This window comes from Pimephales promelas, chromosome 14 (genome assembly GCF_988280905.1).
Source record: "Pimephales promelas chromosome 14, fPimPro1.hap1.1, whole genome shotgun sequence".
Taxonomy (NCBI): domain Eukaryota; kingdom Metazoa; phylum Chordata; class Actinopteri; order Cypriniformes; family Leuciscidae; genus Pimephales; species Pimephales promelas.
Genome location: NC_142782.1, coordinates 18347329 through 18370801, shown reverse-complemented (window position 1 = coordinate 18370801; position 23473 = coordinate 18347329). Strand labels below are relative to the sequence as shown.

Genomic DNA, 23473 nt, shown 5'->3' with positions numbered 1-23473 from the left:
TTCAGATTTTACAATGGGGGGATATGGGGCTCTTTATAGGCTTTGGATAAATGTTTGTTGGTAATTTCAAAGACCTTGTTCAAAACTGTCCTGAATTCTGTCACGCCAAACTAAAATTGCAATATGATAGTACATTTTTATATATAAAAAATTGTAAACTTATATATATATATATATATATATATATATATATATATATATATATATATATATATATTGTACTGACTTTATGGCAGTGGTGTTTTATTGAGTTTTTACTATGTTTTTTTTTTTTTTTTAACTATTAGGCTATTAAAAAAGATCTTCCACATTAACAACACTTCTTAACTTGATTATTATTTATCTTGTCAATAATGATAACTATCTCTTTGAGATGATGCAGTTATGTTGGAAATGTTTTTAAGGTTATATGTTGTCAACACTTCTAAGAAATATTCACTGGGGTAAATTCACAGAGACATTGACATTCACAAGTTGTTTAGGCTAAAATACTTTATCATAGGACAACTTCATCAAACATTACAGGGCAACTATTGGCCAGAAGTGTCAAGATGACAAACTTTGTATAGATGATTTTGGCAAACATAAAATTAGAAAACAGCTACTGGATGTTGGAAAAATCCAAGTGGGTCATATAAACCAACCCCCCCGCTCCCCCCATTTATAGTGGATTCTCTTTTAGAAAACGCCCCGATGAAGCCTCTGCATAGGACAAGGGCTGCATACTAAAGAGCTATAGAGCTTAACAAAAACACATTATTCATCGGCCACTTTCTGTCTGTGGCATAAAAGTTGGGCATTTGGACACGTTAACATCAAAAAACATTGACCTAGTAACTTGTGTTTCATCAAATGAAAGAAAAAAAAAAGACTAGGCCTAAAAGCATGCATTTCCTGCATTTACGCTTTAGGCTTAATTGTATCTCATGCAAGCTTATAATGTGACAGATATTAATCTGTGCACCATAAGATAAAATAAGTTAAAGGTTTTTTTAAGTTTAATTTCTTATTTTATTTCAGTTAATTTTTATTTTATTTCAAGTAATAAAAAAATAAATGTTATGGTTTTAGTGTTAACTATAATAAACGAGATTCTGATACAAGTTTAAATTAGGCTAAATAATCTATGATTTAAGACTGAAATGATCTAAAAAAAAACAAAACTTGACTTAAAACGTTATCACTTTGGGTTACAATATATTCTTAATATATTCTAATCTTTAAAAAGAAATAAGGATATTTATATACACGATCTTTATAACACATGCCTGGCTTTCTGTCTGCTCTGACTGTGTAAAGATCTGTGCTGGCTTTTAAATCCGAGTTTACGAAATTTCTTGGTAGGTTTATAGAGGTGCATTCATTAAATTATTATATTGATGTTGGAGTTTTGTATCACAAAGTGACACACGCATTAATTGTGTTTGTAGAGGTTTTACATGTTTAGCACAAAACCGGAAATCCTTTTGTTGTGATTGTGACGCGTCGAGACGCGCGAGCTGTGAGGAGGAAGAGCAGGTTATCAATTGCTATGGCAGCTCCCACGGCATTAACAGTAAATTATATTAGAATACAGACTTTAACATCATATTTTCAACATTGTCGGCGATCAAAACGATGGATTAACCTGAAAACAGTCAACCGGAGAAGCCCTTTTTGTCAGTCACTGAAAAGGTTAGGACTGTATTCCCCCCCCGGTTCAGACAAAGGTCGCATGCGTTTTATAAAACAAAGCACGTGTGTTTTCTTAACGAGCAGCACATGTTTTTTTTAGAATGTATCCATATAAACAGGGGACACAGGGCATGTAGACAATGTTTCAGAAGGTCATTCATTCGGCAAATTCATTTCGTACGTTTGAATCTTCCGCCACCATGTGGGTGTCACAGACACTGTCAACGTACTCAAGCAGGCTTTGAAAGACATTGTAGATCATGCATAACGTTTTTATTTAGTGGCTACCTCTTCCATATGTTTTGCGCGGTGTATTGTTACATATGTTATGTTTGTCACATAGATATTTTGCCACTGTGGTCTCAGGGACAGAACTTGCTCGGCATATCCATAAAGAAATCCAGAGTGATATAGCAAAACTAGTGGCCCAAGGCAACAGGAGACCTCATCTGAGTGTTATCCTGGTGGGAAATGATCACGCCAGCCACACTTACGTGAGAAACAAAACCCAGACGGCTTCACTGCTTGGTGAGCAAAACACAAAGTCAGCGTAAACTTCAGCATTTTAAAGCAGTGGTTCTCAACCAGGGACAAGTGGGCCTGTCAAATTTAAAGGAGGGGAAAGCCCCAATTATAATTATAATATGCCCTCATAATTAATTAACATAAATAAATAATCTCCCCTCCCTCTTGCAGCCACCTTAAAAATGACTAAAAGTCAAAAAGTTTATGAACCACTGATATAAAATGTTTTAGTGGCTTTCAAAAGTAGACAATGTTATCTAGATTTTTATGTTAATTTTGGATGTTTGAAAATAGAATGTTACATGAAGTCACTGTGATTTTACATTACACTATGATGCATATTTTCACTAATGTCTTTTTCAAATGTATTGAAGAAAATACATGCCAAAGTTGTTTGAAACAAAATGCTTTTTGAATTGCACTTATTGATATAGGCTTTGCATTTTAATGGGCTGAAATTCAACAGAGTCATTTATTAGGCTAAATGTATTTAATACACACATATTTTCATTATTAAAAAAAATCAATAATCCATATCCACCTTTCATTTGAATAAATGTTCCATTTTATTTCGATTTTACAAATTCAACTCCTGAAATTCAGTGGCTCAAATTCTACAGAAAATTCAGCATTGATTGCACATCCGGGAACAGCAGGAATGGCTGTAGAGTACGGATGCATGATCTCCGTCTGCTGTTAGTCAATCTCACCAGCATGTTGACGAAGACCAAAGCAAAAGTTAGAGAGTCATTCATTCACAAAAAAGGATTTACAGTAACAGAAATGAATCAAATCATAAGTTTATGTGATGACTATCACAGTTTATGATTTGACAGTTTATTTTATTAAATATCAAGATTCTAAAAGCTGTGCATCATGCCTGACACCTACATGAATACTTTACAATTGGTTTTATATTCTCTTCAAATGCGTACATATATATATATATATATATATATATATATATATACGCATGTAACTTTAGAGACAGTCCAGTCTGATAATCATCACATATACTTACTGCTTGCTCCATTTCTCTTAATCTGTTGACATGAATGAATGGCCCTGTCCCAAGTGGAACACTTCATATGCACTTTCATGCGCAAAATTTAGTAGGCTATCATTTAGTCATTTTAGGTTTTAAACAGGTGCTCGGTGGCCCCTTTGTGGTCTATATTCACACTTTTATGGAGCCTGCACTGGTGTGAGCTCCGCAGCAGACTTCCTGATAGTCCTGACAGTCAAAGTGGCATTAGCTATGTCACGAAAGTGCGGAAGACCCTGTGTTTAAGGTGCATTCATATTAGGATGCATTCAAATGCAAGCTCTGTTAATTCAGTGCATTTTTTTATTAGTGCAATTCTACAAGCTTTTTGTTTCAAATACATTTATACATAAATTTTCTTCCATATTAATGGTACTTGCTTAAAAGGCATGTCAAGCAGTACAATCTACAGGCCATCATCGATAACTCAGGATGAGATGTTGGAATTGATTGACAAATTCAACAGAGAAAAAAGCATCAGTGGGTTGCTGGTTCAACTCCCTCTTCCAGGTATTATGTGAAACTGCTAATGGTAAATACTTGCTCAGTAATTATAAAGAAAACCTAACCTTACAGTTATTGTCCTGGACTAGGACTCTTATTTTGATATATTGTTGTGATTTCTCTGCTCCATTCTGTTTTGGTTATTTTATTTAAACTCCCTGTTTTGTTTAGTCCCTTGTCGGTTATTATCTTATGTAAAGTTTTGTGTTATTAAAGTCTGTTCCTAACCATGCGTGTTGCTTTTCCAAAAATGTTACAGTTAATTCCCTTGGTATAATAAAAACAGCATGCTGAATTTATCTGGTTCGGATTCGCAGTTGTGATAAATTTCTTGAATTTATCTCTGTCAGAGCACATCAACGAGAGAGCCATATGCAATGCTGTTGCCCCTGAAAAAGATGTTGATGGATTCCACATCGTAAACATTGGGAAACTCTGCTTGGACCAGAGGTGCATGGTGCCAGCCACAGCAGCGGCAGTGTGGGAAATCATCAAAAGAACGGGTCAGCTTTCACAGAATTGAGATTCAAATTTTCTTCAGTCAGTTTCTCAGCCTTCTCATATTACATCCCTAGCAGCAATGTTATTGGGCTGTATATGATTACATTAGTTAGCAGCAGGTGTAAAAACAGTACCTCATGTCCATTTATATTACTTGCACATTTGAAAATATTGTTTTGCAATTGTATCTGTATTTTTAGGGTTTTACATGACATGGGCTGCATTTGTGAAAAGTAAGTTAATAATATTTACTCAAGTCTCTTTTTTTTTGTTCAGGCATCGAAACAGTTGGAAGAAATGTACTTGTTGTTGGACGCTCCAAGAATGTAGGAATGCCTATTGCAATGCTTCTGCATTCGGATAGAAACCATGAACGGCCGGGAGGTGAGATTAGTGTCATTTCCTTATTTTTATTTGGTAATTGCCTGCAGATAAACAGGTATTTTTATTGTTGTTTTCCTTTGAGTATATAAATACTGTATATGTGCCATGGACACACACTCTTGAATTGTACTTGCAGTTTTGAAGCGACACATAACATCCTCCAATTCATATTCTATGATGCTTAGTCACCATGAAATCAATATATCCTCTTCTCTTCTCTTCTCTTCTCTTCTCTTCTCTTCTCTTCTCTTCTCTTATGATGTGTTTACTGGTATGAGGCCGGGACAACCTGTCACTCACATGAGATCACAGCAATGGCAAACCGCAATAATCCACTATAGATCCACTCAGTTCCTGATGGACAAAATAATTTTTTCTTGTTCAAGAAGCCATTGCACTTGGAAATATGGCACAATAGGCAAGAAAGACTATGGGTGCATCTCAATCAACTCCCTAGCTCAGTAGTAAGGGCACTGATCAGGGAGTCAGTTACATTGAGGACTAAATCGTTCACTTCCTAAAACGTCCCACATGCACTGTAAAAATTCAGAGAGCATTGATGGTCACTATGTTCCCTTAACGCAAGTTCTGAAGTGTAAAACACGTTACGAGCCAACTCACCACACGTAATGACAAGCAATAGATATTTAAAAAAAAAAATACAAACCAGCATAAACATAAGTCGATAGACAGGTAATGAGCATAATCTAGCTAACATTTATAATTTATTTACAGCTGACATGTTGCACGTATATGTAAAAAGCAAAGTATTTATCGGTGCTTTAAGTAACAAAACATAATGTCAGAAAGACATCAGTTCATAGATATGTTCATAATGCCAGTAGTGATAAGTAGTGATAATGTACGATAAAGGACGTTATCAGTTGTCACGGCGCTGGAAATGGAGTCATCAGTGTCCTAATGTGTAGAGAGCAAGGGTCCTTACTGTCCTTACCAGTGCCCTAATTCATTAACTACCTAGAGAAGATAGTAAGCTTTTTGAAACGCACCCTGGACCAACTTTCAATTCATGCCGGCTTTCATGATAACTTGACAAAAAATCATTTTTTCTTGTTACAAGATTTATGAACTTTTAAGTTGAATAAATGACACCAATAATTAGATTTCTCAAATATAAGGCTGCAAAAGTAAGCCCTAGATGCCAGTGCAATGAGCTTTTTTTTGAAAGCTAGATTTAGACTGTAGCATTGTTATTTATCAACCATGTTGGGTTTGAAAATACAAGTAGGCCTAGTTACTGCAAACACGGATCATTCAGAGAACAGAACTGAACAGTCTGTGAAAAGCAAAATGGTCTTTTTTTGTGACGATTTCAAAAGGCACATTTTCAGAACTTCGATCAATAAACCAACAACCCAGTCACCGTGCTTGTTGAAGGGGAGTGAAATCCTTCAAATGACAAATTCACAGAATGAACCCTTGATGTAGCCGCTGGTGATGCAAGCAGTCACTTCATTACTATCAAAAATAAATGTTGACATTTTACCAGTAACCTGTAATAACCTTCTCATGCACTCATCGAAAACTAACCGGCTTTCATGCTTAACCATCTAGTTATGTGATATATTATATAAACTAGATTTACACTAAGTTCCATTTGTTAGCATTAGTATTATACGCCAAAAAGTGCGTATCATATGCACACGAAAAACGCGTACCATACACGCAAAAACAGTTTTTGGCGTATAAATGGCACGAGAAATGACATTCGCGCTATAGATACGAACTTTCATGAGATCGGGCTCTGAATTTACATGAACAAGCACAGAAGAATTGTATTTTTATTAACTAACATTAACAAAGGTTAATAAATGCTGTACAAATAAATTTGTTAGTTCTGTAAACCCTAATGCTCAAAATTATTAATTGGTTTGAGTAGGTGTAAAGTTAAATTAAACAACTTACTTCAAGCAAATTAACTTGTGATTATTAACTATGATTATTTAGAACTTTTTTTTCTTTTGAGCTCACAAAACTGACACATTTTAAGTAATCTGAATTGTTTTGGGTTTTATGAACTTGTTTTTTTTTTAATGTTGACAAACTTAAATTTAACTGAAACTGGGTTGGGATTTCTATTTCCCAGCACGCTTTACTGTGACACTAAATTAAGTGTTATTATAACGGTTTATATAATTTAAGGTTTATTAACTAATTGTATTTTGCTGTAACTGATTACTTCATTTTTTGAGTTTTGCCAACTTATTCGTGTTTACAGTGCATGTTCACTAATGCATTAACTTAATGATATGTTAACAAATGATACATTTATTGTAAAGTGTTACCAAATATATAATAGGTTTTAAAACTTGTATACTTTATGTGAAAAATAGAATAGAAATAAAGATGTTCTTTTTTTAAATGTCTATTATTTTGCTATAATACTAAACAATAATTAAAATATTTTAGAGATGTATGGTTTAATAGTTTTGAGTTGTTTAAAAAAAATGTTTTAACATTGATTTTTTTTATATTTCATCATCACTAACATTGGCATATCTCCAATAACATGGTCAGTTCAGGTTTAAACTCAAGTGCTGTTTAAAGTTTTAACATTTTTAAAGTAATGCTTTTTGGAATAAAGGAAAATGAGGAGACTGGATCATTTTTTTCTGGAACTGTATAATTGCTAGAAGGGAATTGTTTATTTAGATATCAAAGATTAAGGTTATGTTTGTGTAACATGATTTCAGTTGGTGAAATTCAAGGTATGCTTCAATTGAGTTGGCAATCATTTTGATAGTAGGATTGTGCTCTAACATGTAAGAAATTTTTTTACACAATCAGAGAAGCAGCCCTGAATAGGTTTTGCTTCCTTTTTATGTGTGACTCAGCCTTAGAAGTAAAAAAGTGAAATTGAAAAACTTTTTTTTTTTGAGATGAGAGATGAGTTCTGTGACAGTGATGATCGTTGCATTATAATTAAGATTGTAGTTATACATTATAAGCTTATTTGCACACAGTAGTAGTCAATTCCACAGAATGAAACCTGCAATCACCCAAATTTCAAAGCTTTTGGTTTATGTGGTAATATACAGTTACGCATTCTCATTCGGAATGTCTGCTTAGGAATTTCGTAATCTTGCTGGTGGACAGAAACCACCCACCATTTACATTTTTTTTTTAACCGAATATGTGTCATGAACCCAAAAATCTGAAGTGGTATGAATTTCCTGGTTCCTGCACATAATTAAATGTTTAAAACTTTGATTTTAGATCTAGGTGGAACGATCAGTCAGATTTTAGATCAGAACTACTGTATTTTACTAGTGAAATCTGATTTTTATTGTACTAGTCACGTCATAATCAACTCATAATCATTTAAAATAAAACAGCTTTTATTAGGAAGATTTTTAGATATTAAAGTACCCCTATTATGTTTTTTTTTTCTTCAAATATTATGCGGTTTGTGAATGTTAAAAGGTCTGCAAAGTTTTAAAGAGCAAAGTACATGAACACTAAAGTCATTGTCTCCTAAAAAGAAGAATCTATAGAGTGCCGAAGTTACGACGTCAATCCGTAGGCTAAAACGCGGAAGTGAGTTAGCATTTTAGCACTCCCGGTTCCCTCGCTCTAAAGTCTATGGGATTTTTGAATGAGTTTTTGCTAAATCGCCTGAAATAAGGTCTGTGGTAAACAAAACACATTTTGATCTATGACATAGAACACACAGTTATAACCTGCTTGAGGTTTTTTTTTATTTTTATTTATTGTGTCTGCTTGTGTTTTTTAAAAACTTTATATAGGCTTCAAAATGTATACATTTTGGATTAACTTGTAAAGATTATCTTGATGGACAAAACGTGTAAGGGTCACAACTCTTTGTTAAAGATCTTATTTTTTGCGATTTTCCAAAAGTCTATGGGGAAAATGCATAGCTTTTCGATCAAGGGAACACCATGCGCCGCTAGAGTTTCCGAGTTGTCCTACAAAGTGACATCATCACTTCGGCACTCTATTCTGAACTGCCGATATGAGACATCAGCAATTCCAGTCTCACTTCCTGTTACATACCTATGTAACAATCAGGGTTGCCAGGTCCCAGAAATATTTCAAGCCCAATGACAACTCAAAACCCGCCCAAATGGAATGAAAACTAGCCCAATATATATATATATATATAAATTATGTAAATATATATATATATGTATTTACATATAAATATATATGTGTGTGTATATATATATATATATATATATATATATATATATATATATATATATATATTATTTTTTTCCCTCTATATACAGGTGAAACTTGAAAAATTTGAATATCATGAAAAGTTTCACCTTTTAATTTGAATTACTGAAATACATGAACTTTTGCACGATATTCTAATTTTTCGAGTTTCACCTGTTTAAATAAAAGTTAACCTGGTTATTTGAAAAAATATATATATATACTGTATATATATATAGATAGATACATAGATATATGTGTGTGTGTGTTAAGTTTAAACTTTTGACCTTTTGTCTCACCCAAAATCTTAATATCACACACTGAAACACAATCTCATACAATAAAGGTCAAGAACTTGTCCTCTCTGATATTTTCTGACCCTATAGTCACTTCCTAAATGATCAACAGTTGAAGTGCTTGAGTGACAAGCAACGTGGGCAGCCAGCTTCCTCTTTCACAGCAACATTAGTTCTTAGAAAGCAACTTTGGCTGTGTCAAATAAATGTTTTTTTTTTTAATGTTATTCACTCACAGCATAAGCTACTAGATCACTGTGGTGAACTCTGATTTCAATTTGCAATATTTGCAGAACGTTTTTCTATCATCATTTGGAACACTTCGAAGGTGATGTGATGATGCTAGATTTGTGATGTTACGTCAAAAACACATGAGACGCGTCCACTCGCCCGCCCATAGCGCCCATCTATGATAACACCCGCCACAGTCAGTGGTTGTTGCCAAATATTCATTCACGGGGATGAACAACACCCACTAATAAACGGTTCCCTTTTAATTTTTTCTTTGTCTACAATTTAATTATTATTATTTTTGTGGCCACAATACATAATAAATATAGCCCAAAAAAACGCAACCCGCAACTCCATAATTTTTCCCGCAACTCTTTTTTTAAAATAGCCCAATTGTGCGGGAAAACCGCTACCCTGGCAACATTGGTAACAATGGAAGAGGTTTGCATAGTGGCAGCCTATGGTCTTAATTGGCTATAGGACTGGGTCATTTGACCAATCAGAGCAGTGTAGGCCCATGGAAAGGAGGGGTTTTAAGAGAATGAATCTTTGAACAAACCATTTTCAGACTCTTGAGAATTAAGATGATGTACAAGATATATTATGAGACAAGTTTTTTTTTTTTTTTTTTTTTTTACCTTTGATGCATATAAATCTACTGTAAGAGACACTTTTAAAACAAAATTAGGAACCTTTAAAATAGGATCATGAGGCACTTTAATGTCGAAAACGGGACTGCACTTTTAATGATTTGCTTAATACATATACAGGAATGATGTACACAGGAAACAAAGCCAACATTCACAATTATGATGTTATATGTGATGTTCACATTAAGGCTTACTACAGTGGATTCAATGATGAAATTATTTTGATGTGTATATATCTCCCAGGTGATGCCACAGTTATCATGGCTCACAGATGCACTCCTCTACCACGACTGAAGGAACTTGCCAGTCTGGCTGACATTGTGATTGCGGCTGCAGGTCCGTTTTTTTTTTTTTTTTTTTTGTAATATTGCATGACCATCTAGAATACTTGATACTTATTGGTCAAGAGCTGCATTCTGAGGTCAGAATTTTTTGTGTAATTACTACTAAACTTTTTAATTTGTATTTATTCTTTAAGTTAGTAGCCATGTATTAAGTGGGATAATGCACATTAAGCTGGTCATTATTTCAAAATAAACGCCTCCAGGATAAGATAAGAACTGTACTTTGGTGTCGTTCATTTTGTAATAATGACTGACTTGACTATATCCCTTGCTTAGACTTTGGTTATGTAATATTAAGTCAGATGTGCACTTATTTTTATAGAAATACAAAACTAATGAGGTCAGAATGAGTTTTAACATGATCTGTATTTTATTCAAAAATGTAGGCTATGTATAAATATTAGTATTTCAATTAGATAAAGAAAATATTAAATAATGTTTCTTTTTGAACAGCCTATTTAAATTTGTATCAACAGGTGTTCCTCACTTAATAACTGCAGATATGGTAAAAGAAGGAGCTGCGGTTATTGATGTCGGCATTAACCGCCTGCTGGATCCTGTCACTGGTAAACTTCGTCTTGTTGGGGATGTGGATTTTGAAGGTATATGACGCTTGACATGACTGCTTTAGAATTTGGTAACATTTTGTTCTTAGAATTATTTAAATACTATTATAGCATTAATAGTTTTGTCATTTTGTTATGTGCTTTTGTCATTTTCATTTTAATATTTCTATTTATCTTTAATTTATTCTTATTTTAGTTTAAGTCAATTTAGTATTTCAACTTATTTTATTTCAGTTACAGTGGATTTAAAAAGTCTACACACCCCTGTTAAAACAGCTGTTTTTTTTTTGTAATGTAAAAAATTAACTCGATAAATCATATCAGCACTTTTGCAACTTTAAAGGGGTCATGAATTAATTTAAATTGGTCATTATTATGTAGCCTTATTCCTGATTCAGATTACACGATTTTAGCCGGATTTTGGCACGATCCGTTTGAAGTAGGGTGTTGTGGGGATTCGTAAACGACAACGGGCGTCGGGACGCAAGATTCGATCGTATCATCTCGTATAGTGTGTCATAGTGGGCGACAACCTACGTCGCGCCTGCAATGCTTCGACATCACAACAAAAAAAAGACTAGCATGTTTAATTTTTTTAACGGTTCCGTCACATGTATGAGGTTGACTATAGTAGCACAGAAGCTTTTCCGTACACAACTTTCAAAAATGGCGAAACGAAAGATAGATGACGGTGCTAACATTAAAACTAACTTTTTTTTTTTTTTTTTTTACTTTTTTCTGAACACAGGACAGCCAATACAACACTCACCGCTTCATCCATTGTTTGTTTACGTTCGTTTCCGGAACTCGCTACTAGTTTCGCCTTCTCGATGACATCACACCGTGTCTTGTCCACGACAAGACATGATTTGGTAACGCTTCCTTTTACAGTACAGTACTTGCAGTGTACTTACCTAGAAAGTACTGGCTAATATAAGGTAAGTACATGGAACAAGGGTAGGTTTAGGGGTAGTACTAGTTATTACCCAGTAATTGTAGCTCCTAAAATAAGTACATAGTATTTACATGGGTAACTGGACTGTAAAAGGAAGCGTTACCCAAGACACATCTGACACAGTGACTATTGTAACAGACAAAAAAAGTGTAATCTAAAGCAGGCATAAGTTTTAGAACTCAAAACGTTGTCATTAGTCCAAAAACAAAGCTATGAAAATGGCTCGTTTCGGATTTTGTCACATTATTGCATCATAGTGTGATGAAAGACTGCCTCTGCAGAAGAAGATCAACACTTCTACATCATTGCCTCTTTAGCCCCGCCCACTGATTCACGCACATCATGTAGTCGTAAATACAAGACAGATGCAAACGCAGGATTACTCCAGCAACAAAACCATAGAGATGCCGCTGAGCATATCAAGAACCTTTGAAGTGGCCAAGTTGTGGAAAAACAGTCTTTGCATTGCCATCCTTGTGATCCGAACATTAAGAAAGCATTGACGAACTATATTTTTCATGAAGTTCCTGTTAGATTGCATCAATAAGACACTATTCGTTTGTTGGCTTAATTTTACTGCGGATTCGTTTTTTTAAACAAAGATACAGTTCGACGAATGATGATGCAGCATTACATTGGATCCGATAACTGATTCGGTAACTGTTTATTTTCAACCATGCGTCACTATTGTTTTGTCTGTTACAGATCGGTTCTGTACTGAGTATTTAGTGCCACAGTTAAACAGAATAGTTGTAATTTGCTGCTTTTTCTGCTGCATTTATTGGATAAATGCATTGGATTATCGGATACGAAAGAAAGCACACATAGAACGCTGCTTTTTTTTCAAATGGTTTTGATCGAAGCCATTTGCTGTAATCCTGAATTAAAGCTTCAGTGAGCGACATCTCCTGTTTTGTCTTTAGTAAGAAATTACAACATGTTTCATTACACAAGAATGGAAATGACGTTTTTCACTGAAAAGGATGAACTAGGAATAGCCTATAAGAATGACAGTGTGAAAAATATTGATACATTCATTTATAAATCTGTTTATACAATAGACTGCAAGTTATCATTTGTCAATAATGGTAGTAACTCTAAGTAGGCTATACTTAAACTTATAAAGCACGTTAAATGCATAATAGATGAATAGATGTTTTCAACATTGTAAGTTTTCAGAACACTTCCACACGTGTAATGAACATTTTTAAATAGCTATATTTACTATTACTAAATTATGTTGTAAAAAAATATGATAACATCATAAGTGGACCTTAGAAAATATTATAAATTGGAAAAAAACAACTCCCAGTTCAGGACCCCTTTAACGTAAAAATGACGATCTATGCAATGCCACTGAAAACAAGTGACACATTTCAGAGAAAAAAGATGCAAACTGCCTAAGCGAGCACACCCTTTTTTAGTATTGTGTATGTTGCTTCATGTGAAATAGTACATACCTGTCCTCACCTGAAGTGAAAGAAATTGGTGATTCGAACCATTCAAATTTTGTGACCCGTGAGTCAGCCGATTTATTGAAAAGATCTGATTTAAAAGGTTTTGTCCATAAATTGGACTTATGGTGGACGTCAAAGTTTGCTGTCAATAATGTCAATTTATAATTCAGACTTTCTCACATAAAGCTGTATTCAAAAGGAAGTGAGAAAGGCAAATGATTTATTATTTTAAAATGAAGAACGTCATTCGATGTATCTTATATCATTTCTCAATCCCTCTAGGCTCTGTTTGAGTTCATTGTGTGCTCGTTGGCTACAGTATCCGCTTAGCAACACGATTTATAGTTTATTCTCTAGGAGTATAAAAGAAATACTTGTCTCAGGCAGAGTTATCAGTGTTATTTAAGATGTGTTTTTTTTTTTTTTTGTCTCTTTAATCAGCTGTGAAGGAGAAGGCTACATTCATCACTCCTGTGCCTGGAGGAGTCGGCCCAATGACCATAGCCATGGTGATGAAAAACACAGTCACAGCTGCCAAAAATGCCCCAACATACTGAGCACACACAAAACCATAGGTCAGGTGGACAAGATGCAAACACTTCACCGTCTAGATATTTTAATTGGCACTATTTGTCCATGTCTTGATTATAAACACAAGCTCCTGCAAGCTTCCCCTACAACTTCCTTCCCTACCCATCCGCAAGCTGTAACAGGCTCTTCTTGCTGGCTCGGCAGCCATGCATGTCCGTGACACGAACTACACCCTAATTCTTTTCTTCCCTCTGGAAAGATTAGAGAGATGCCTCCTCGCCGTTGCCCTTGCTACAGTGTTATTATTTTGCAGAGAAAAATGGGTTTTATCGTGCTAGTGTAATATTACCTCCCTGGCAATGCGTCAGTGGGGACGGAAGTCTTTGAGAGTTTCGGTAGCACTTGATCGGCTGCTCAGCAGGTGGCCTCATGGCAGGGTAATAGATGGTTCTCAGATATCCCACAGATGAATCAGTCCACACTGAGGGAGACGTGGGGAAATAAAGGATATTAACACGTTTTCTCAGGAATTTTTTTTAACAATGTCATTTAAATTCAGAACAACAAAATGGCAAACAATAACAAAAGGATGCTGCTGTATTTAATATGCATTTATTCATCTAACTATTTAAGCTATTATTTATACATATTGTTTATTATGCAGAAATGGGTGTTTTTGTGTATATAAAGCTTGTATTTATATTTTTTATCGCCATCATATATTTAATATTATTTGATTTCTTTATTTATGGTATGTTCTTGTCAAACAGTTTTTTTATTATTATTATTATTATTATGTGTTTGCATTTTGGATCCTTTACATCCAGACTGCCAATAAAACAAAAGAAAACATTGAATTAAATATATCTGAGGCTTTCCTATTATGTTTTATAAGGTGGACATGTTTTGCCCTATTGGCTGTGAAACATAAAAATTCATTTAAAGTAATGTCAAAGTTGTTTGTGCCAACTTTTCAACTATACATGTCAACTAACTCTCATTAGAGTACAGTATTAGACTGTTAGGTTTGAGTTAGTAGAATAAGATGGCAAGTAGTTGCAAAGTTACTTATAGTTAGAATCTCTAAAGTGGACCATTAAAACAAAGTGTTACTGAAACGTTTCTTGTAGCCTGGAAAGTCTAGGGATAGTTCACCCCAAAATGACATTTAGGTCATCATTTCCTCACACTTAAGTTGTTTCAAACCTGTATGACCCGTATCTGTATCTGTAGAACCTGTATCTGTAGAACAGAAAGGCCCAGTTTCTCAGACAGATCTTAGATTAAGCCAGGATTAGGCATTAGTTCAGTTTGGGGATTTAAGTAGCTTTTTTTAAAACGTGCCTTAGAAAACAAAAAAACAAAAAAACTATTGATGTGCATCTTGAGACAAAACAATGGCACTCACTGATATATTTCAGGATATGGTAGTGCAAGTTGCTTTCAGGTAAAACAGGTCAAACATGCATTTTAGTCTTGGACAATAGACTATTCTCTGTGAAACTGGCTAAATAAGATATTTTGAGAAGATATTGGGGGTTTGTCCACAAATTACAATTTTTACAATTACAAAAAATGGGTTGGTTACCAACGTCCTTCAATCTTTTGTGTTTTGCAGAAGAAAGAAGGTTTTGATGGAAATAAGGTTGAGCAAATGATGATATCATTTTCACTTTTGGGTGAAAGTGTAACCTGATCAATAGGGTGAACACTTTTTTTGTGTGTGAAAACATTGCGATGGATATTGTCAACATATCAAATCCTCATCTGATTATAGTTTTTATTTTATTTTATTAGACATTAGAGAAATCTAGAGTCATGCTTATGTGACTTAACATCCAATTTGCTGGTGAGATGGAAGTTACTCTTGATTATCTTCTAAAATCATTAAAATATTTGTTTAATCATTGCTAAATTGTGTCCTCCCACATTAATCATTTAAAATTATCAAACTTTTGCCAGTTTTGTGCATTCAACAGCTAAATATGATGTCTAATTATTACCAGTAACAGTCAAATATAATGGAGAATGCAGTGTTCAGAAAGATACAAATGAATGAATTACTAATTATAATTAATAATAAAAAAAAATTAAAAAAAACAGAGTAATGCTCAGAAAAACTTGTAAAAATTGGAATACCCATGGCTATTCATTATGGTTCAGGAGGGTAATGGGACATGGCAGTCACTAAAACAGATTTAACACTTAAAGTAATACTTTGTATCTGTTATTAGACTTGTCTTTAATATCTCTTGTGCCAGGAAGTAAGAGTCTGTTTTTGCAGCTGCTGGCAAATATTTTAGCCAATGAAAGAAAAAACCAAAAACATGTCTGTGCACGATGCTTGCCTGTGGACAAGGAAGGGATGCAGAGCAGGTATGCCTAAAAGAGTCCACATTCTCTGCACTTCCTGTAACCTGTTCAAATGATTGGCTACCATTAGTGACGAACAAAAGGATAAGGATGATATAAATTGTGAGGGAAAAACCTTTCACCTGAAGAGCAGCCGAAGTTTGACGAAAGCCGAGCAGACCCAGAATCTCCAGTCAGATCGAATCAGTACTTTGGGCCACAGCATGACACAAGTGGATAAAAGGGGTTTGCACTATCAGGGTGAGTCCGAATATACTTTTTAGGATCTTACAACAAATGTATTGTTTTCTAAAGACAGTAAAGGGGGACATTTATAGTTACTTCAATGTTTTGTTAAAACTCCACCAGCACTTGGATTGATGGTTTTAGTCCTCTTCTCTGGACTTGGAGACACTAAGGAGATTTCAGATGATGTGCTCCAATACAACACAACACATGGTGGTAAGTACCTTAATATATTAACTAACAATAGTTAATATATTAACTAACAATGAGCAATTTGTGACAGTAAATAAAAATACAGCTGTTCATAGTTTTCTAATATAATATTAACTAAGATTAATAAATGCTTAAGAAGTATTGTTCATTCTTAGTTCATGTTAACTAAGGTAGTTAATAATTTAACCTAATGAACCATTGTAAAGTGATACCATTGATGTTTTTGAAAGAAGTCCAAGTAAAAACAGTATTGTGAAATATTATTTAAAGTCGTTCTTAATATTTCAGGTGCTAAATTGTTCAAAAGACTGTTATTTAATCTCAAAAAAGAACTTAAATACATGAAATATGCAAACATGTCATTTAAATATGCATTGTGCCAAGATGCAGGTTCTTTGGCATGTGGACACAAGTCTAAATACCTATCAGTTAAACTCACCGTCCTTTCACGTGTAGCCAGTAAAACTGTCTGGGTGTGTGTGTCTATCAGTAGGTAGTGAAGAAGAGCAACCACGGGTTTTGGCTGTTCAAACACCCTGCAGTCCAGAACATGAGGGATTCTGTTTCAATGGTGTGTGTTCCTACTCCACCGAACTGGAAACCCCCATCTGCCGGTGAGACCAGCCACCAGAGTCAGCTCATCTATAACCATACATTAAAGACCAAATCAATTAGAACATGATGAACTGCTTGATTTTCTGGTTCATGTTTGTTTAATTAGCAAACTAGCAAGTTGCAAAGCTTGTTATGCAGATACAGCCTTGTAGAAAATGGAATTCCTTTGGATATGTCCCACCCAAATATTCTTTTTATACTAAGAATCAACATACTCTTTTATGTAAATAAAGCATATGATTGGTGTATGTTTACAAGCAAATACTATTTACGTGTTACTTTGCTATTTCTTTTTAATGGTTTGTGAAATTTACCAGCAAATTCTGAGTAAAAATGGCTTCTTTTTTAGTGTGCAGGACAATAATTCTAGTCAACAAGCCCTTTTTTATACTTGTCAACATGATTACATCCTGACAAACATGATTTCCACTGCCTTTAGGTGCAACAACATGTACAGTGGTGTGCGCTGTGAACATTTACTTTTGGACAGCCACAAGTTTTCAAGTCCTGAAGAACTCATTGGAATTAGCTGTGGTGTAGTTTTATTACTGGGAGCCATCTTTGGACTTGCGTACTTCTGCATCCGGAAAAGGTAAATTTAACGTTAGTCTTGTATCATACAAATAACACATACGTGTTGTTTATTTGCAGTATTATTACGTGTCATTCACTGTATGAATGATGATTAAATATTATGTTATTTTACCTCACAGGTGTCGAAAGTCATCTCCACCCTACAAGAACTATGGCTCTGAGAACTCTGTTTAATTTATTGGGCTAGACCGGAAGGACGAAACTCTGTCTTCAGACTGACATAGAGGCACAGCTCCCTCTAGAGGACAGAGCGAGAACGGCTGTGAATAAACACTGTGTGACACGTAACGTTCTCCATGAACAGACTTATTAATAGCAATTACAGTTGGAAAATGCAGGTTGTTCAACAAAGCAATTTTATATTAATTACAACTGTGCTACTCGATACTTGTAATTATACTATAACATGGGTACTGTAACATTGTTATCATTTACTTTATTTAAAATGTTTAAAAGAAACTGCATGTAGAACCATCAAGATGAATTTGTTTATCCATAAGAAAATATCATACGTTGTCTCAGTAATGAATGTACTGTGTTAGCGCACATAGGCTATTTATTTCACAACCATAAGCAGATAGGCTACTGTTAAATATAAGATGTAAACCATAATGTATTTGTATAAGATGTTTATTTATTGACAGATTTGTATAAAATTTACTCCCAGAATAAAAAAAAAGGAATGCAAATGTATTTTGTTTGAAATTACTGTTGTATTAATGTAGAGATTAACTTTCTAAACTCTTTTATTCATGTTAAACTCTAACAATTCCGATGAATCATTGGTTAAATTGTTTACTCATCATTTATAAAGCATTGATAGCAATGGAGGCAAGGCAGAGACAAACCGGTTACAAGCGAAGGGTCGAGGCAGGCAGAGAGAATCAGAGTCCAGTGAAACAGTCCAGGGTCAGGGCAGGCAGAGAAGGGTCAGCAACGATAAACAATCCACAGGTCAAACACAGGAATCAAACTCGGGAGAATAACGCTCAGAATTGCAACCAACAGTAAAACAGGACTTAACAGTGAGTGAATTAATGAACAAGGTATATATAGACAGACTAACAGAATGAGACAGGTGAATGCAATCAGTGAATGAGGTACAGGTGAGTGTGATTAGTGAAGATGAGTCCGAGCAGTGAGTTATGGGAAATGTAGTTTGTGAGTGATAATAGTCTAATCTGGAGTGCCCTCTGGTGGTTCTCAAGGGCACTCCAGCTGGTGATGTAGAAGCATTTTTTTTTTGTAAAAGTAGGCTAACGATTGCATCATAACCAAGCGACTCTCTGTTGCACAGTAGAGAGATTACCGTATGGATATGGACAGGAGGAGAAGCTCGCGAGCAATCGGGGAAACGTGGAGGCAAAATGACAAAACAATTAATCAGAATACCTAGCAAAAGTAAAAAAGTTATGATAAATTGGTAATTAATAAAGTATGAAAATACAATTATTAAACACACACACACAGATGCTTATAAATCCTGTATTCGTAAACTGCTTATTAATTTCTATTAATCCTTTTTAATCCTTTATAAATAATGAATTAACTATTTACTAATGCTTAATTGATTCATAGCATGCAGTTATTATAAGTGTTACCAAATTGGGATTACAGAGAAGTTTCATGCTGAGTTCCTTGAGGGAAAAAGTGAAAAGCATGCCTTATTGTTTTAATAAAAAAAACAAACAAAAAAAATCATTATGTAGGATTAATGTCTTTCTCTCATCTAAAAAGAAAACATTTCAAATCAGATTTCCCCCAAAATAACCAGGATGCTTATTGGCAAGTACCCCTAATAATGACATTTGAAACAAGTGTTATTCATTGATGAATTTAATAGAGAGGAAGGATAAAGTGTTGGTACACTAAACAGTGTTCAAACAGAAACCAGAACTGAATTTCCATTTTCATAAAACAGTGTGTACAGATCAAAAATAGATGTTTTTAATCTAACCTGGCCAATCTGGTTGACCAATAGAAAACAGAAAATTACTGAATATTCAAGTTGTAGCATTCAGGAAGGGATTGTATGTATAGTTCAAGAAGTCTAGACAGAAATCAAACACTCTCAGTTAGAAGTTGTGCCCGAGGCACTGCGATAGAGAAGCATTCGAACAGGAAATTAAGCCGTCCGTCTGTTCTGTCCGGCTAAGCGTTCAGAAAACTTTCGTGGCTGTTTGAGGAGTTTATATTTGCCCTAGCATCTGTAAAACATAAGAGCATTACAATAAAAGTTCAGGCAATATGCATTAGAAATCATGAACAGTGACATTCAACTTACTCCTGCCTCTTCTCAGAATGGTGTTGAAAACATCCGTGAGAGTCGTTCTGTTGGAAGAACTGCTGTGGGTGTTGGCTTCCAAGCTCTATGATAGGAAAGATGGCATTGTGTTTTCAATAAACGTGTTTTTCATGAAAAACTTGAAGGAAACAAATGAGGAAAATGTGTTTACATATGAGGCACGGGATCCAGTGGGTCTAGCCAATCTCGCTTTAAGTGTCTCCCGAACCTTTTGGGGAAAAATAAAGTGTCTCAGACAACAAATAACTAGAACGTAATGTCAAGAACAGCTTATAAAACGAGAAACTCAGCTCTTACCTTCTTTTCCATCAGCAATCCAAGGACCAATATTAAGAAGCCCTGAAATTAGCCAACAGGTCATACCAGTTAGTTGCTTTTTTCTAATAAACTGTAATAATTTTTTAATGTGAAATATATGACTCTTTGAAGGAATATTCCAGGTTCAGTAGAAGCATTTGTGGCATAATACGGAATTCTTTAAAGTTGCAATGAAGCGACATCTGAGTGTAATCACTACAGTCTTGTATTTTGTAGGACTTTTATGTTGAAGTATCTTAGTGTAAAATAGAAAAAGAATTAGGGTGTGGACTCAATCTCTCAGTTGTTGATTGGGCGGAGGCACGCCATTTTTGGTTAAAGTTGTTTAAATAATTTTAGCAGTTGTTTTAGGGTTATCATGTCAACAAAGGTTTTTTCACACTATCATGTTAAAGGGGTACCTGTAGTTCACCCAAAAACTTTAATTGTCATCACCTCAAGTTATTCCAAACCTGTATGATTTTTCTTCTTCTGTTGATTTAAAAAATATATTTAAAAAAATTGTAACCAGACAGTTGGGCTCAATTGACTTCCATATTATTTTTTTTCAACTACTATGGAAGTCAATGGCTACCGTCAACTCTTTGATTAGCAACAATCTTTACAATGTCTTCTTTTGTGTTCAACAGAAGAAAGAAACACAAAGTTTGGAACAACTTGAGGGTGAGTAAGTGATGACAAAATGTTCATTTTTGGGCAAACTATCCCTTTAACAGTCATAGTGTTTACATGTTGTGGCAATATTAGTGAAACTGTATGGACTGGCATGCCTCTCAGTAAGCTTGAAATGTGTTTTTGTGGGAATCAACTATATAGATAATCGAGCTTCACTACTGAACCAAGAATAGATCTTAAGATTTATATCTAAGTGATCAATTATACCTGCAAGGAGTTGAAGATTGTAAACAGGTAGTGGAGGGCCAAAGCTTTAGGCTCTATCGTAATGCCCAATCCGAGACCCCATGTGATGCCGAAGAGGGGCGTCAAAATGGCCACACTTCTGAGAATGACCACCAAGATGTTCTTTTCACCTCTGTTGCTCTCTCCTACTCTTCCTCTGAGCATTTTCACCACGACTATAATTACGACAACAATGTTGACAAACACAATAACCAGAGCTGGTATGACAAAGGCCAGAAGGTTCCTGGAAATGTCCCAGTTCAGCCAGCATGTCCCATTCTGTGTGACGTATGCTTGACTTCCACTAGTGGAGGCGACGGTAATAACTGAGATGAGGAGAGGTGCGCCATAGCCCACGATGAAGGCAATCGCCATCATTAACGATGTGGAAATCTGAGAGAACACCATGATGGTGCGGTAGAGGAGCAGAAGGGCTGAGACCATCATCCAGAAGAAGAGGGCCAGGTAGAAGAAGTGGGTGAAAAACACTACAGCGCTGCACGAGTTAATATAGTCCTCCCCGGGCTTTGCGATAGCAGCCGCGATAATGAAGCAAATGTCAGCGATCAGGAGAGAAAGAGCAATATTGACTAAGCATACATGCCGTAAATATGACGTTGAGTTTCTGGATATTTCCTTCCAGATGATCATTTCGATGAACAGGCACACAACCAAGCTGGCTATCGAAATGGCAACACCAACATACGTAATGACAGCCAAGGAGAGATCGTCAGGAGCATAAGGGGACATCAATATTGAAAATGAAGTGGTGTGATTACAACGACAAGTGACATTGCCGTTTATCCTTATGACCTCACATCCTGTTGAGTCCCATCCTCCAGTCCTATTAAACAGGTTAAATTCCCAGAAAGCACATTGAGGGTTCCCTAAAATTACTGAATTATTGTTACGAGCTACTGTATTACTGCGTTTTTCAAAGCTCAGCTCTATTTTGTTGATAGGTTTGCTTGTATTCACTACAACAATGAGTCCATTGATGACATTTTCAGTCTCATTTAGGTTATCTGTCCGATTTCTTGCAGGCAAAACGTTGCCCAAGGAAGAAAAGGCTACTGCTGTGATGGTAATATTTTTACGAGTAGATGTAATATTTGGGATGAAAATTTCAGCGGTTGAGTTGAGCCTCAATACATCCCTAAAGTCTACGGATGTTGTTACTTTTTTGAACAGGAATGAGTTGGATGGACTTGTTATGTTGAAGTTTGTGTCTGATATCGCTTTTATAACATTTTCAATGGAATTCAGGAGTTGAGAGCTGTCGCCTTGGCTTGCGGCATTTGAATTTAACACTACCCATACAGGTTTCGCTGACTCTGATGAAATGAAATCCACGATATTGAGGAAATTCTGGAAGATAAATGATGTGGGATTGGAAAATGTTAAAAGTCATCGCATTTAGATGACCTAAAAATTAATATTAGAGGCTTAATTTTAGCTGCATGAAATAAAAATACTAGATTCACCATAACCACAGCAATACAGTCAATCAAGTAACAAAGTATAACGTCAATAAATTTGAGCTTACCGTTAACACAACTTCATCCAGCAAAGTATTTTGGGAGATGACTGCAATATCGTTTAGCATTTCCACAATTGTTGAAACTGTAGCTTGAGATTGAACTACATCTACGATATTGACTCTGGTGGCATTTGTCAATTTAATCACAAAATCTGTTAAAGTTGCAGGATCCACAACCTTTTGAAAAAGAAAACAAATAAAGGTTTAAGCAACAACAAAAAAAGAAAGGTTTGCTCCTGGATTGAGTGATAATTGTGTCATTAGCAAATATCACTTTCCCCATTTCATTTTTCAGATGCTCAACATACAAGTATTTACAAAAAAATGGATACACTTAAAAAAATTCCTTTAAGACGTTTTAAATAAAACAAAGATTATTGGAGTTTTACAAGTAAATACTATTTTGTCTTTCTACTTCAGAATCTCACATTTAATACAATGTGTTACTTGCCAATTCTTTGTAATTATTTGTAAAATGTACTAGCAATTTCTGAGTGAAAAAACTTTATACAACACTTTTTTTCTCA

The 23473-nt window shown here is 34.9% G+C and overlaps 3 protein-coding genes and 1 long non-coding RNA gene across 6 annotated transcripts in view; 2 read left to right on the top strand and 2 right to left on the bottom strand.

Annotated features, from left to right (window-relative positions):
- Positions 1 to 378: 378 nt before the first annotated feature.
- LOC148973715 (uncharacterized) lies at positions 379 to 18877 on the bottom strand. Of its 3 annotated transcripts, none has more exons than XR_016146501.1 (5): positions 18732 to 18877; positions 16359 to 17316; positions 16212 to 16280; positions 14213 to 14344; positions 379 to 4987 (listed from the first exon to the last, which is right to left on the bottom strand). It is a non-coding gene; the product is annotated as an uncharacterized LOC148973715 (long non-coding RNA). The 3 variants fall into 3 exon arrangements; XR_016146502.1 differs by lacking the exon at positions 379 to 4987 and having other exon boundaries at positions 12741 to 14344; positions 16359 to 16524; positions 17114 to 17316; XR_016146500.1 differs by lacking the exon at positions 379 to 4987 and having other exon boundaries at positions 12741 to 14344.
- Positions 1532 to 14720, top strand: mthfd2l (methylenetetrahydrofolate dehydrogenase (NADP+ dependent) 2 like). The gene is made up of 8 exons (XM_039680851.2): positions 1532 to 1674; positions 2018 to 2202; positions 3632 to 3754; positions 4099 to 4251; positions 4526 to 4633; positions 10254 to 10346; positions 10831 to 10956; positions 13774 to 14720. The coding sequence occupies exons 1-8, from the start codon at positions 1532 to 1534 to the stop codon at positions 13887 to 13889; spliced, it is 1047 nt and encodes a 348-aa protein (XP_039536785.2). The 3' UTR covers positions 13890 to 14720.
- On the top strand, positions 16392 to 18576 carry epgn (epithelial mitogen homolog (mouse)). The gene is made up of 5 exons (XM_039680864.2): positions 16392 to 16476; positions 16585 to 16677; positions 17165 to 17288; positions 17729 to 17881; positions 18003 to 18576. The coding sequence occupies exons 1-5, from the start codon at positions 16440 to 16442 to the stop codon at positions 18055 to 18057; spliced, it is 462 nt and encodes a 153-aa protein (XP_039536798.2). The 5' UTR covers positions 16392 to 16439; the 3' UTR covers positions 18058 to 18576.
- Positions 18878 to 19703: 826 nt separating the features above from the next.
- Positions 19704 to 23473, bottom strand: part of LOC120485133 (uncharacterized) — a 31343-nt gene continuing 27573 nt past the window's right edge. Inside the window, exons 63-68 of the mRNA XM_089119169.1 lie at positions 22953 to 23123; positions 21389 to 22774; positions 20486 to 20527; positions 20340 to 20396; positions 20168 to 20252; positions 19704 to 20090 (exon numbers count right to left, since the gene is read on the bottom strand). Coding sequence (XP_088975295.1) covers positions 20035 to 20090; positions 20168 to 20252; positions 20340 to 20396; positions 20486 to 20527; positions 21389 to 22774; positions 22953 to 23123 — 1797 coding nt within the window. The 3' untranslated portion in view covers positions 19704 to 20034. The remainder of the gene's footprint in view (positions 20091 to 20167; positions 20253 to 20339; positions 20397 to 20485; positions 20528 to 21388; positions 22775 to 22952; positions 23124 to 23473) is intronic.

Bases quoted from the DNA above. Each gene is read 5' to 3' on its own strand.
- mthfd2l (XM_039680851.2), top strand. From the start codon at position 1,532: ATGGCAGCTCCCACGGCATTAACAGTAAATTATATTAGAATACAGACT. The intron at 1,675-2,017 runs GTTAGGACTGTA...TTTGTCACATAG, and splicing joins TTTTGTCAGTCACTGAAAAG to ATATTTTGCCACTGTGGTCT. The intron at 2,203-3,631 runs GTGAGCAAAACA...CTTGCTTAAAAG, and splicing joins CCAGACGGCTTCACTGCTTG to GCATGTCAAGCAGTACAATC.
- epgn (XM_039680864.2), top strand. From the start codon at position 16,440: ATGACACAAGTGGATAAAAGGGGTTTGCACTATCAGG. The intron at 16,477-16,584 runs GTGAGTCCGAAT...AAACTCCACCAG, and splicing joins AAGGGGTTTGCACTATCAGG to CACTTGGATTGATGGTTTTA. The intron at 17,882-18,002 runs GTAAATTTAACG...TTTACCTCACAG, and splicing joins TACTTCTGCATCCGGAAAAG to GTGTCGAAAGTCATCTCCAC.